Source organism: Patella vulgata, chromosome 3, assembly GCF_932274485.2.
Source record: "Patella vulgata chromosome 3, xgPatVulg1.2, whole genome shotgun sequence".
Lineage (NCBI taxonomy): Eukaryota > Metazoa > Mollusca > Gastropoda > Patellidae > Patella > Patella vulgata.
The window spans coordinates 43217401-43231469 of record NC_065881.2 but is presented as its reverse complement, the minus strand read 5'-3'; the positions used below and the strand labels follow the sequence as shown (position 1 = coordinate 43231469).

General features: G+C 33.9%; 1 protein-coding gene across 2 annotated transcripts in view; it reads left to right on the top strand.

Annotated features, from left to right (window-relative positions):
* LOC126815464 (CTD small phosphatase-like protein 2) overlaps positions 1–14069 on the top strand; it is a 32461-nt gene that overhangs the window by 12828 nt on the left and 5564 nt on the right. Inside the window, exons 2-9 of one of the 2 annotated variants that reach the window (XM_050541120.1) lie at positions 1653–1792; positions 2691–2808; positions 3483–3587; positions 5890–5988; positions 6996–7194; positions 9035–9146; positions 10844–10930; positions 12726–12868. In XM_050541120.1, coding sequence (XP_050397077.1) covers positions 1679–1792; positions 2691–2808; positions 3483–3587; positions 5890–5988; positions 6996–7194; positions 9035–9146; positions 10844–10930; positions 12726–12868 — 977 coding nt within the window. In that variant the 5' untranslated portion in view covers positions 1653–1678. The remainder of the gene's footprint in view (positions 1–1652; positions 1793–2690; positions 2809–3482; positions 3588–5889; positions 5989–6995; positions 7195–9034; positions 9147–10843; positions 10931–12725; positions 12869–14069) is intronic. The other variant, XM_050541121.1, reaches the window with a different exon arrangement.

The following is a 14069-nucleotide window of genomic DNA, read 5'->3' as shown; positions in this document are numbered from 1 at the left end:
CAAATTGTAATATCTTGTAATTGAATGAGACCGAGGGATTATGAGAATATCTAAAAGATTGATTTCAATATTCACTAATAGAACAGTATATAATATTAATATACATGTATTACTGCAATGTGAAAATATATAAATTTTAACCAGGTCAGTTTTCTAACTTCTGATAAAATGTAGACAGTGTACATGGGTTCTACGTTGGCCGTAATATGTCAGTCAAGACCTAGGGCTATGGAAAATGACCGCAACTAGATCTGACCCATCGGTCCTTTTGCATGTCGGAAAAAGAGCCCTTTTTTTTTTTAAAATCCCCCATTTTCAAACATGGCTACGATCGACCTCCATTTTGTAACTATACACTTGTACAGCCAGTGCAGAATAATGCACACATAGAAGCCACATATATGTGGTATTATAGAGTTGTATACATAGTCGTCAACAGATTATACTGAGTGTTGTTTTGATAATTAATTGGTAGTAGAACAATAAAAGTTAATTGATTTGTGGGAATCTTATCAATAGTGTGAAGTGGTCCATTGTTAATCATTCACAATTTGAACACTCACGTATTGTCCACGTGTCATAAGAATTTTCTACAACAAAGCTGTTTACCGCTATTACGCTCACGCACAATTTAAACGAGATTATTATGATCTTCAAAAAAAGGGCAATTGACTGCTCTTCGAATCCAACCAACTATCATATGTTAAATAAAAACAGCATAGAAATTATGTAAATCCTCAACAACATTATAATTTTTTTAAATCTGTAATTTTGGCCTTGTGAGAATTGTAGAAATAGAATCTAGAGATTAGTTAACTTGCTTACCGAAAAATTAAGAAAATTATTCCAGTGCTATTGTGCAGCAATATTGATGATTCCACGTGCTGCAAAAATGTTGTGTATATATGGTTACTCTTATACACAACGATATTCTAGGGGTGTTAATGTCGCTAGCTATGAAGTTAGTTATCCATTAGTTAGTCATTATTAGGATTTAGGTCACAATTGTGCGGTCCTTAATGCCGTAAGAGATGGTCTAAAACCAATAAATGTGAAATATATGCCATGAATAATTTATTTATCTTCATTTCGAAGTTATTAATATTATATTACAACTCAAAATTATCCAGGTCAGTGTGTTTTCTATAGAGTACCTGTAATTATGTGTGAGCTACTGGAATGGTTTTTCAACGGCCAATTCAGCTATTTCGATTATTCAAGTAGCCAAAAGGGAATATTTAAATAATTATCATAAGCCTTTACTAATATTTCATTTTTTTTAAAGTCCAATAATAATTTTTTTGTGTACCCCAAGTGGTATAGATACATGAATTAATAATACCCTACCATGAATAAAAAAAACCCATGAAATATGAATTTACTTTGCAAAGTTTTCCTGCGTTTTATTTTATTTTGAGTTAGGATATTGTTTGTTAGATTCTTTTTATAATGAAAAATGAAGTACATTTGTAGAGCTTATTTTAAATTAGTAGAGACTGGAACTGGTTCTCCATTTCTACACACACAAGATTGTAGTCTGTATTTGTCAATCCTAATCTAGATATATGCTTTATGTAGGGCAAGCATTTTCACATTATTTGGGGGATTTTGGTGAAGACAGATTAAGAAAAAAATCTTCCCTTTTTTTTCAGAATATTCTGGATAGAAAGCAGATAAGATGCAGCTGCGACAGAAGTCGAGCGAAGTATCTCCACCTCCAGAAAAATCAAATCGAGTGAAAAAATTGCTTGGTCAACGTAAAAGAGAGATTGGAGGTGTACGGAAAGTCGAGGTGAGACTATTTATTTTCTTGGATTCAATGTATAATTTGTCAGAATTATACCATGTAGCAGTATTAATGTAAAATGAAAATTTAGCAATAAATAGAAATTAAAGTAGAGAGAGAGAGAAATGGGGTTTAACGTCCACTCGACACAAACTAGGTCATTTCGGGACTAACATGGTTTAATTTTATTTACATAATTCGCTTGCGCGTAGGGGTCTTTAGCAGTGGGAGGAAACCGGAGAACCCAGAGAAAACCCACGAGGTTGGAAAATTAAAGTAGAAACTAAGTGAAATGTATTTTTATTAAGCATACCGTATTATACATGTACCTCTCAGTAAAGTAAATGCCCGAGTTGTAAATTGATGGGAGAAAATTTTTGCAACCTGTTGTTTGGTTTTAAAACCTCAAAAAAAAAACCCCCAAAAAAACAACTCTGGTCTCAAGAGATACATGTACACATGTATATATGTGACATGTTAAATTATGTGAATGTTATAATGCAAGCATTGACTTTTTTTTGCTTATTACTTCAGCATTGCATTGAGTATGCTAGAATCTAGAACCTAGCATATCATGTGTTTTTTGTTGATATTAATCTTATTAAAATAACCATAGTCATTTGTAGTAATGAACTGTATTAAGCTGAACCTGTGACAACCCATTTTGTGTATGATAAAGGTACATACATGTAATAATGATACTTATTGATTTTAAATTGTTTTTGTAGCATAATCAATACTTCTGTTTGATCCTTGAGACGGACAGCTTGCTGTTAGTTTTGTTTTTCACCAACTGTTGGGTGTGAATACCGTCATTTGTAATTAATCAATAGTTCATCCATTGATCCTGTCACTTTCTTACTATTTATCCATTAAAACCATTCATTTTTTTTATAATAAACAGAATGGGAAGACAACTCCAGAGAAGAAACCAAGATTAGACCCTTGCAATGGTGACCTCAATGAATCTACAGAAAGTTTTATTACATCCACACCTCAAATTAACCTCTTAAAAAAGAAAGGTAGTTCTCATTTGTAACACATGGAATAAACTAATTATAAATATTGATACAGATTTTGTAAGACTTTATTTGTCAACGGGGACCAAACAAAACAACTCAGCTTTTAATTCTGGGGTTTGCAAAGAAATACCTTCAGGATTTTTCTAGCCAGCTTTCCACTTGTCAACTTGGGTTATACCTGCAGATTTGTCGGCGAAGTCGTTCGGATGGTGTGGAGAAAGCAAACCTTTGGCACCATGGCATACATCTGCAGAGTTCTCATGGAAAGTGAGTGAAGTTGTTATGAAGGTATTGAAAACCAAACCCTTGGCAACTGGATGTCCTCATATTGCATTCGTAACATAGTACATGTAATCATAGAAAAACAAATTTCATGTTGGCTTCCAATGTCCTAAGTATTTTGTACTTCCTTCCATTTCCATATAATTTACTCTTTAAAAGATGATGAGATGATTTCTCATTGCTATGCGTGGGTGCATTTTGATCGTTTGCTTGTATATGATATGGACAGAAGGTTATCCCTTGGTTTCCTCCCACTGATTGCTTTGTGCAAACAAATTATTACGAAGATTTATCATTTACTTGTCCAATAGTGAAAAAGTATGTATTGAGATGTTAAACCCTATTTTTCTCCCTTTCTTCAGTAAATCTAATATTTTAAATCTTTTTAATAGAAAGCAAGCAAGGGAACAAAATCTCCCCAACGGATACTGGGAGCACTACATGTACAACAGTCCTTGGAACAAATACAATTTTTTCACCACGTTATGACCAGACAGGTAAGAGATTTCATTCATGAATTCATTTTTTATGCAAATTTAGAAACATGAAATTTTAATTTTAAGGGCCTATGCTTTAGAAAGTACTGGCAAAGTTCATCCATTTGATGATTTCATTGCAAGTGCTTTCCTTACTGAAAATGAAATCTGATTACCATATTAAAAATGTTTCCATATCATCTATGTTGACATACCCTGCAAAGTAAATATTTTTGTAAATTATGCTATATTTGTATTTGTATATGAACAGAAATTAAATGTAGCTGACAGATTTCTTTAGTTTCAACATAAACAAGAAGTTTATAGTGATATGTTGTTGATAGATAATCAACTTTTGATTACTGTTACCCTATCAATAGTGATGAACTAATCACTGATAACAATTAACTACCATATCTTTGATTTTTCCAGACAATACATTAAGGCTACCACAAATTACTAGACATATTTTGTCTACGAGACTCACTTTAATTCTAAGAGTAATGTTCACATAAAATGTTTTTATATGCCCATAATTCTCCCCCGCCTTTCAAAGAAAGCAGGGGACTATTAAAATGGGTTTGTCTGTCTGTACGTCCGTCTGTCTGTCCGTCCGTCACACTTTTTGGGACACAACAACTTTCCTTCTAATTGAGCAAGAATGTTTCAACTTGGTGCAGGTGTTTATTACTATTAGGTCAATGCCTTGATGGAGTTCAAAGATGAGCATTTTCTGCTTAGGGTAAGCAGAGATAAGCAATTTGATTGGTTGATGCTTTGGGACACAATAACTTTAGTTCTAATTAAGTGAGAGTGAGGGCTCTTGGTGTATAGCTTTTTTTAACATCAATAGCTTGACTATGTTCGATAATGAACATTTTCTGCTGAGGGTAGGCAGAGCGATAAGCAATTTGATTGGTCGAAAATTTGGAACACAATAACTCTACTTTTAATTGAGGTACAATGTACAAACTTGGTGTAGGCGTTCATTAGGTGAATGCCTTGGTGGAGTTCGATGATGAACATTTTCTGCTTACGGTAAGCAGAGATTAGCAATCTGATTTGTTGAGGCTTTGGACACAATAACTTTGGTTCTAATTAAGTGAGAGCGATGAAATTTGACAAATTTTGATTATGAGAGAATTTTTGGCTCAGGGTAAGTAAAGCGATAAGCAATTTAATTGGTCGAGACTTTAGAGCTTGACAACTCTGATTCTATTTGAGTGATTGTGGTGAAACTTTGTGTATAGATTTATTACATCAATACCTTAACAAGGTTCGATGCTGAGCATTTTCTACTTAGGCAAAGTAGAGACTTCAATCTGATTAGTGGAGACTTTGGAACACAATAACTCTCCTTCTAATTGAGGTAGAATGTTCAAAATTGGTGTAGGTGTCTATTACTAGTATTACGTCAATGCCTTGACATAGTTTGTACATGCCCATTTTCCACTAAGGCTAAACAGAGATGAGCAATTTGATTGGTTGAGACTTTGGAACATGATTACTTTGGTTCTAATTGGGTGAGAGTGGTGAAACTCTGAGGATAGATTATTAATACATTGACTGTGAGAATTTTCTGTTTAGGCTAAGTAGCGATAAGCAATTTGATTGTTCAAGACTTTGGAACATCACAATTCTGCTTATAATTGAGGTATAGATGTTCATTAGGCGAATATCTTGACTGAGTTCAGTGATTAATATTGCCCATTAAAGCTAAGCAGACCTAAGCAATTTTTTTGGTCACTAACAGATACCTCAAAACCTTAGTTTGATAGTCAACATTTTATGCTTAGACTAAGCATAGATAATTAGTTTGATTACTCGATACTTTTGTAAAAGATAAATGTGCAATTAATTAATATGTGTCATCTGGTTTTTTTTTGGTTTTTTTCTCCGGGGGACATCAGCCTCACTGTTGGCTTGTTACTGACAGTTATGGCCCTTGATCACTTTGAAAAATCTTGTGGGCGCTCTAATTTATATTTGATTGACTTTAAAATTATACACAGTGTTTAAGGTCATGAGGCGAAAAATCCTATTCATTTTCATTGATTTCAGATAATTTCTTCCAGAGTTATTAAATGTTTTGTATACTAAATGTTAGTATAGGGTAGAACTAGAAGCCAAACAAATTCTAATGATTTCTAATAATCACTTAATAGGTTGTAACCCGTAATTAGATATTAGTGTGTTGTAAATGTTTACATTACCAACAAAAGAATAAATGTGTGACAACCCTTGTTGACTGCTCGGACGACTTAGCTGCTGTAGGCGTATGTTTCAATGCCTGGCAACCTAGTTTTGGTTGTTTTTTTTTTAGTATGGGAAGTAAATGGAACAAATGGTAGTTTAAATGGAGATTTTAAAGTCGATGTACTACCACCAGATACTGAACCTATTGGAACTGTATTACGTACATGTAAGGCTCCTTTTATAAGCTTTTATTAATGTAACTGTTCATATGATGATGAAATATAATTTTCAATAAGGGTTTGGAATTGAACAAGTAGCCTATATTATAAAACGGGTGAACTTTTTCTTTTCATTTTATCAATGGAACAAAATTTGGAACAGCCAAAAAATTTTAAACTCATACATTTCTTTGTTTTTTCCATACTTATCTTAAGCGCCCCATACACGATCAATTATATTGCGCAATTTAATTGTCAATACCCTGAACTGACAATTAAATTGACCGTGTATGGGTGATGTTGATGACTTGCGCAATTGTATTGAGTGAATCAAACTCTGCTTGATATTTTATTGCGCAAGTCTATTTGATTGCACAATTAATTAATTCCAATCAGGGGCTCGACCATTTGCAAAAGCTCATTGTAGGACTCAACATCCATGCGCAGAAAGTTTTTAAAATCACTTGGCTCATTCTGGCTCAGTTCACGTAATTTGGTGTGTCCAAACGTTGAACGCTGCAGAAACCATTCTTTTGACCATTTTGCACATTTCCTTCTTGGAACATCGGTTTCCTCTTCTACAGCAAGAGCAACTGCCACGGTGATTGCTGGGTCAAAATCCCCCATCCTTTCTCAACGGATAGCAAGACCAAAATGAGTCTAGTTTGCGCAATTAAAGTGTCAATTATATTGAGCTGTGTGTGGGCAGCAAAAAATTGTCAATTATATTGTGCAACCAGGCTTGCGGAATATAATTGATCGTGTATGGGGCGCTTTAAGTTCTGTGAAGAATTAAATTGAAAGTATTCCAGAGCATGGTCCAGAGCATGGGATTAGAGAAAGCCAGTTAAAATATGATAATTATTGCATATCAATGCAGGAAAAAAGAAATGTAATTTAATTTGATATGAATTATAAAGTTATGTAATCTGAATGAAGACATGTATATGACGATGAAAATGGAAGCATTTTAATGTAGTTGCTAGAATGCACTATGTACGTATATATAATATAGGTAACTCTGTAGGTAAAGAAAATGAAGATCCGTGTAAAGAGAATTACTGTGAAATAGTAACAGAGGAAAATAATAATGGAAGTGTTCAGATGTATAATCCCTCCGTCCCGTCTGTAGAGTGTGATTCAAATTATGTTGTCTGTGAAGAAGAATGTGTTGAAGGTGAAACTTACGAGTGGGAACAAGAAGCATGTGATCCGTAAGTTTCAGTATATAGTTAACTAATCAAACAATCTGATTAAAATACAGATCTATATTAGGTTTCGTTTTTTATACGCCCACATGGAAATGTGGTCGTATATTGCCGTCGCCCCCGTCCGTCCATCCATCCATCCATCGTCCACAATTTCTTGTGAACACTCTACAGACTATATTTATCATCTGATTGTTTTGAAATTGATATATGTTGTTTGCATTAGTGAGATGAAGTAGCCTATTTAATTTCAATAACTTTCGTTAATTTCTTCTGGAGTTATAGCCCTTGTTTCATTTTGTTGCACCTTGTGAATGCTCTAACGACAAAAGTTATCAACTGATCTGTATGAACTTTATATGTAACACAAAGAAGCCTATTGAATTTTAGCAATTTCCGTTAATTGCTTCTAGAGTTATGGCCCTTGTTTCACTTTGTTGAATCTTGTGAACGCTCTAATGACAATAGTTATCATCCTATCAGTTTGAAATTGATATGCATCTTTTAAATTAGTGAAACGAAGAAGCCTATTGAATTTCAGCAATTTCCGTTAATTTCTTCTGGAGTTATGGCCCTTGTTTCACTTTGTTGTACCTTGTGAATGCTCTAACGACAAAAGTTATTTTCCCATCTGTATGAAATTTATATGTATCGTTTAAATTAGTAAAACGAACAAGCCTATTGAGTTTCAGCAATCTGGTTAAAACACAGATCCTATTTCGTTTCTATAATTTATAGTTCAAAATTTTGTTTTACTTGTCTTTACTACACTTGGATCTGGAAGAGTTGTTATTTAACTCGTGTTCTGAATGGTGTCGGGGATAAGCCAATGAAATGGTCTGTTACGGTGAGCTTTAGGCGTGTTTTTCACGGAACTGTGGGTAATCCACTAGTAACATCAATGCTGATTGGTTAATCAAATGTCTGACATCATAGGGTCATCAGTCGGTCTTTTGACCCCTTACGTGATCTATCACTATAACTTGTCAGATCTTCATGTAGTGTAGGCCATCGAAAGTATAAAAAACGAAACGAAATATAGATCTGTATTTTAATCAGATTGTTTCTGTAGATTACTTCCAGAGTTACGACCCTTGTTTTAGTTTTTAAGAACCTTGTGAACCCTCAAATGACGAAAATTATAATGTAATCTGTATGAAATTGTCTATTAAATTCCCCTAATTACCTACAAAAGAATAAATATGTGACAACCCTTGTCGACTGCTCGGACGATTTAGCTGCTGTGGGCGTATGTTTTGTTGCCTGGCAACCTATCTTTTATACTTTCGAAGGCCTACAATACATGAAGATCTGACATGTTGTACTCGAAGGTCGTGTCGGGTTGTACAAGCACTTTTGACCCTATGACGTCAGACATTGATTAATCAATCGGCGTTGACGTTTCCAGTGGTTTACCCACAGTTCCGTGCATGGCACGCCAAGAAGTTGCTGTAACAGACTGTTTCATTGGCTTATCCCTCACTTCAACCAAAATGCCGGTAATATAACAACTCTTCCAGATCCTATTGTAGTAAAGACAAGTAAAACAAAATTTTGAACTATAAAAAACGAAATGAAATAGGATCTGTGTTTTGATCAGATTGCTAATCAAATACTAAAATCATATTCAACTTAAAGGTGTGTCTGTTTGCATTATATTGAGATAATAATTAAATGGTCTTGGCACCGATAAGTAATTTGTTTAATTATTGGTACTTGATATCTTACATATACAATAAGAAGAATTTTTGGTTATTTATGGTTTCTAAGTTTGGTGTTTGTAATGTAAACTTCCACTTTCCAGGCATACTTTAAATGAGATAAAAATTGAATTTGTTTTGAACAGGTATGCCATTATAAAGAATTTACCACCTCTAACGGATGAATTAAGGGCAAGAGTACCTGCCTTACCTGTCAAGACAAGAAGCTCACCCCAGTTTTCATTAGTGCTAGATTTGGTAGGTTTTAACTTAGTAGTTTTAGAGTGATTTGACTCTTAAGGCCGTCGTTCGCACTTCATTTGGTGAATTTTAACAATAAAATCGTTTTTGAGGTTTTATGATCATCTGCGAGTAACACTATCTAGGAACACATACCAGTCATTTTTTTCACAAAATTCTTCTTTATTTCTACAAAATTTGGTTCTGAATGATCCCACCCTTTTTTATTTTGCCCTAATTCCGCTAAAACTATTGATATAAATCTAAAAACAATAGGCATTTCATACGTGAAATACTCGGCTTCCGACCGGTAAACTGTCGCCATGTTGGATACTGTTAGAAAGCTTGGGATCCCCCCTATTGAAAGGAAATGACGTTTTATGGGGGTGTCTTGAAACCTTTCTTCTGTATTGAGATAAAAATAGCAAGCAAGAACAAGTTTTGCATACCTAATGAGGTTATTTCGAGAATACGTTATTTGATTGGTCGGTCACATAGGTCAATGGTGAAGTGTCCAATCAGAAGCGGGCAATCCTCTAGGTCAGGTCAATAGGCATGCGCACTAAGCTCATGTCCCAAATCAATCCTGGTTGCTATATTACTGAACCGTACGTCACTGTTTATCAATATTTTTGAAGATTTTCAAATAAAATGCGTTTGAAATTGTTAGATGACTAAATAAGTATGACAGACACTCATAATAAACAAAATGAAGATGAATATTCGTCTGCTAGACCTAGTAGTGGTATGGTTGCAATACCATTACCAGGTAGGCCTGCTGTCAGTGATTATATAGATTTAGTTATGGTTGTTTTGAATAACATCTATTCCTATGTCAATGTTCGGTTGTAAATTTACACACAAGAAATAAAATAAGAAAATACTGTATATTGATAAGAAATACATTAGAAAATATATATATTAAAAGTCAGTTTATTAATATTAAATAAATGAATTGAAAAGATCGGCGTAAGTTGTTCTACTGAAATACTTCAACTTCAGTTGTTGATTTCTCAAAACGGTTTTTTTCTAGAGTTACCAATTTTAGTCATGCTATATCTCTGAAAGTTATCGTCAGATTTTCTTGAAACTTGGAATATAACTTCCTATATAATAACTTTGTGCAATAAGAGAATTTTATTGAAATCTGCAAAATAGTTCCTGATATATTGTTGCCATAGCAACTGTGACACGTGAAAGAATTTTGAAGTTAACATTAAAATGTGTATAACTTGCTTTCTAATTATTATTTTGTAATGAAACTTGCCTATTGCACAAAGGAACATGTCAGTAACCTCTCTGCTTAATTTTAAAACATTCTGTTGAATAGTTTCTGAGAAACTGGATGACTAAAATTATACGCAGAAATCCAAGATGGCCGCCGTTTCCATAGCAACAGGTACCCCCAGGAAAATTTTTCGGCCGTTTTTGTAATACTCAATGGATGTGTTCTTAGATGTGTAAGAATGGTGACTTTACCTCAATTATTAAAAAAACTGAAATTTTCTACTGTCCACCCCCTTAACATATCAACAATTAATTTACATTGTTAAGTTGGAATTTCATTGTCTCACTCTCAGATCTCAATCCAGATGACACATGCCACATAGCACATACAGTGACATACATGTACACGTAAATTTTGTACAGGCCTACAGCTTATTTTGTGTTGTTTTTTGAACCAGATAGATAAAAAAATTCTGTTTGATTTTCAGGATGAAACATTAGTGCATTGTAGTCTAACAGAGATGGAAGATGCAGCCTTTTCATTTCCTGTTGTGTTTCAAGATGTGACTTACCAGGTAAGACCGTAATCCTACCAGATAACTACCTGTTAACTACCTGTGTTGACTATTGCCCATAATTGTATTGAGTCATATTACTCATAATGTATTGAAAGGTTGAATCATTGAATTCTCATACTTATTATTGTTAGATTCTGTTTCTAGTAACAATCCGACTCATTCAAAATGGTCCTCAGCAAAAATGCAAATTATAAAGAAACTATGTACAGCACGTGCTCCCAGTTCCACATAAGTAGGGTGCCCCACCATAAATAAATATCTCCATTTATCTCGACAATTACACCACAATATCTATATATACACCAAGCCTTAAATCAGTTTCAAACATTTATAGTCACTAAATAAACGGTCATGTTGTACTTAATAAGCTATGACCATTTAATCATCCATAAAGTAGTCTCGCTTAACCAGTCTACTGACCATTCTACATTTGATTAACAGGCCGGGATAATCTAGACTGCGTTTTTACGAAACATAACAGAAAGCTGGAACAATAAATTGAATTTAGAAACTTGCAATTTGGGCAACTCAACAATTGTTTTAAGAACCTTGTAAAAGTAAAATGAAACTACTGCTAGTATCAGTAATTTCTAAAGCTGCTGTAAAAACCAATAAGCTAAATATTACTGCTATTCAGAATCTTCAACAATAGATTTTTTACGGCTGTAATAGTTGATAGATGTGTAGAGAATTGCATGTGCGATGGCTATTTATAGTATCATAGACTCTACGGCTGAGTATTATCATAGTGCGTAGTAAGCGAGAAATCACTTCGAGATAAGCCACTGAAGCGTGTACATTCACCCTGTCAAGACCAACTTTCTGTACGGAAAATTTGGGGGGCACGGGTCACCCTAACATAAGGCCAAAAAAGGAATATTGTGTGCTCTGTTTATTATAGTAACCCTGACTTACTCAAAATGGTGCTGAAAAAAAATCAACTGTTCTGTATCCAGAACATTGAAATATCATAAAAACTTTACATCCTAATTTAGCAGGACAAAAAACAAAAAGAGTAAGGTATGTGTATGAGTGTAAGATCTCAATTTCAAATACATGTACATTTAAGACCTGAGATACAGCGGCTTTACACTACATGTTGTTGCTTATTGTTTATCTTTCCTTGTGTATCACGACATGAACATGAAGCTGATATCGTGATGGTATCATGCATGATAAGTTAGTGTATGTACAGTGGACTCTGTCACTTCCAACATCTGAATACTACAGCATTCTGCGAAATCCATCATCATTTTCGTGTCCCGATTTATTTCCGTATTACTTCAGCCAAAAAAGTTTTGAGTAGTCCAGATTCTGAATATTCCGAATTACAACATCAATAACATTGGATAATCCGACCTTCAATCAGTGGGTGTTAACTGACAAGCAATCACCAATCAATTATCTGTGAGCATAAAACATGTGTCGATCTGTTGATTACCTTGATAATTTTATAATCTCTTGTAAAAGAGCGCTTGGTATTTGATTTGAGTTTCTCACATCAAATACAGTGACATTATATATAAATTGCCGAGATGATGAATCACTATCATATTGTGTGATCGTACAGAATGTACAGAAAGCGTTCTCATATTTTAAGTTCTGGGTATTCGAGGGTGCATTATATTAATACTTCCGGTATTCGAAGGTACAATAATACTTCGGGTATTGAGGCAATTGAGTATTCCGACATGCTGTGTAATCCGGCATATTGTATCGATCCCATACGATGTCGGAATTGACTGTATTACAAAACAATTGAATATGAAATGTTGGTGTATATGTATTTCAGGTTTATGTGAGAACACGACCAGGGTTTCGTGAATTCTTAGAAAGAGTGTCGAAGATGTATGAGGTTATTTTATTCACAGCTTCTAAAAGAGTTTATGCTGACAAATTACTCAACTTGTTAGATCCACAGAAAAAACTTATAAAGTAAGTATATGCCCTGTGATAAGTGAAAATAGTAGGTGGTGACTTAATATATATTTACCAATGAGTTATGTTTTAAATTGTGTATGTGATACAATAGAAATAATCCAGAATGTTGTCAAGTGGGATTTTTCAAACGGAAAGTCAGGTGATGGGGGTACAAACACAGACGTTCGCCATTATCATATACAGCTATTTTCAGGTTTAGACTAACGGCTAACAAAAATTAGCAACTATGCCGACTAAACGGTGTTCATGGGGGAACTTGTAACAGTGAAACTTGTAACAGTGATAGCAGACATAAACAAAGATTATATGGTCGATGTTACTTTCAATCCATTTGTCCTCATAAAAATCTTTCTGTAGATAGACTAATTTTAAAACATCAATATTTTTGTCTCATTTAAACAAATAAAATTGTCCAGATATAGTTATCTAAAAACAATTTTTAAACATGAATAAATACAGTTACTGTACCTATCTCATCACACGGGGGTCTATTGGCTATTTGGTACATACATGTATATCTGTTTTTAAAATGCTAAAATTCACAATTCTTAAAGGAATTACACAATAAATATAGCAGAAATGAGATCCTTATTTGTACCTTCTTTATAACATTTTCCAGAGAGTGCAATCAGTCCAGTTTCTGTTTGTCGTCTATCAACCCGATGTTTTTTCAGCAGGTGAAAATAGGTGCAAGTTCTATTGTAACTGTGAAATTTAGCAATTTAATAAAAAAAAAAAAAAAAAAAAGGCTACACTATAGTGGTGAATAGGCTTCCAAATCGTGCAATCTGATACCGGTAGGCCTATGTATTTATTTACTTTTAACAACTATATCTGGACATTTTTATTTGTTTAAATGTGTGCGACAAAAAATGCTGATGTTTTAAAATAGTCTTTAAGGGTGCCGCTGTATCGAAATTACAGAAAGTTCATTAATACTCATTATTTGAGGTCGCCCACTTTTTTTTACCAAGTGTCTACATCGTTCAGTGTTAATTGACAGCCTTGGAAATGGATAGATGGTAACACCGATCATATAATCTTTATATTTATATCTACATCGTTCAGTGTTAATTGACAGCCTTCGAAATGGATAGATGGTAACACCGATCGTATAATCTTTATATTTATATCTGCTATGGCTGTTGCAAGTTCCCCACAAGCATTGTTTAGTAGACATAATTACTACTTTACG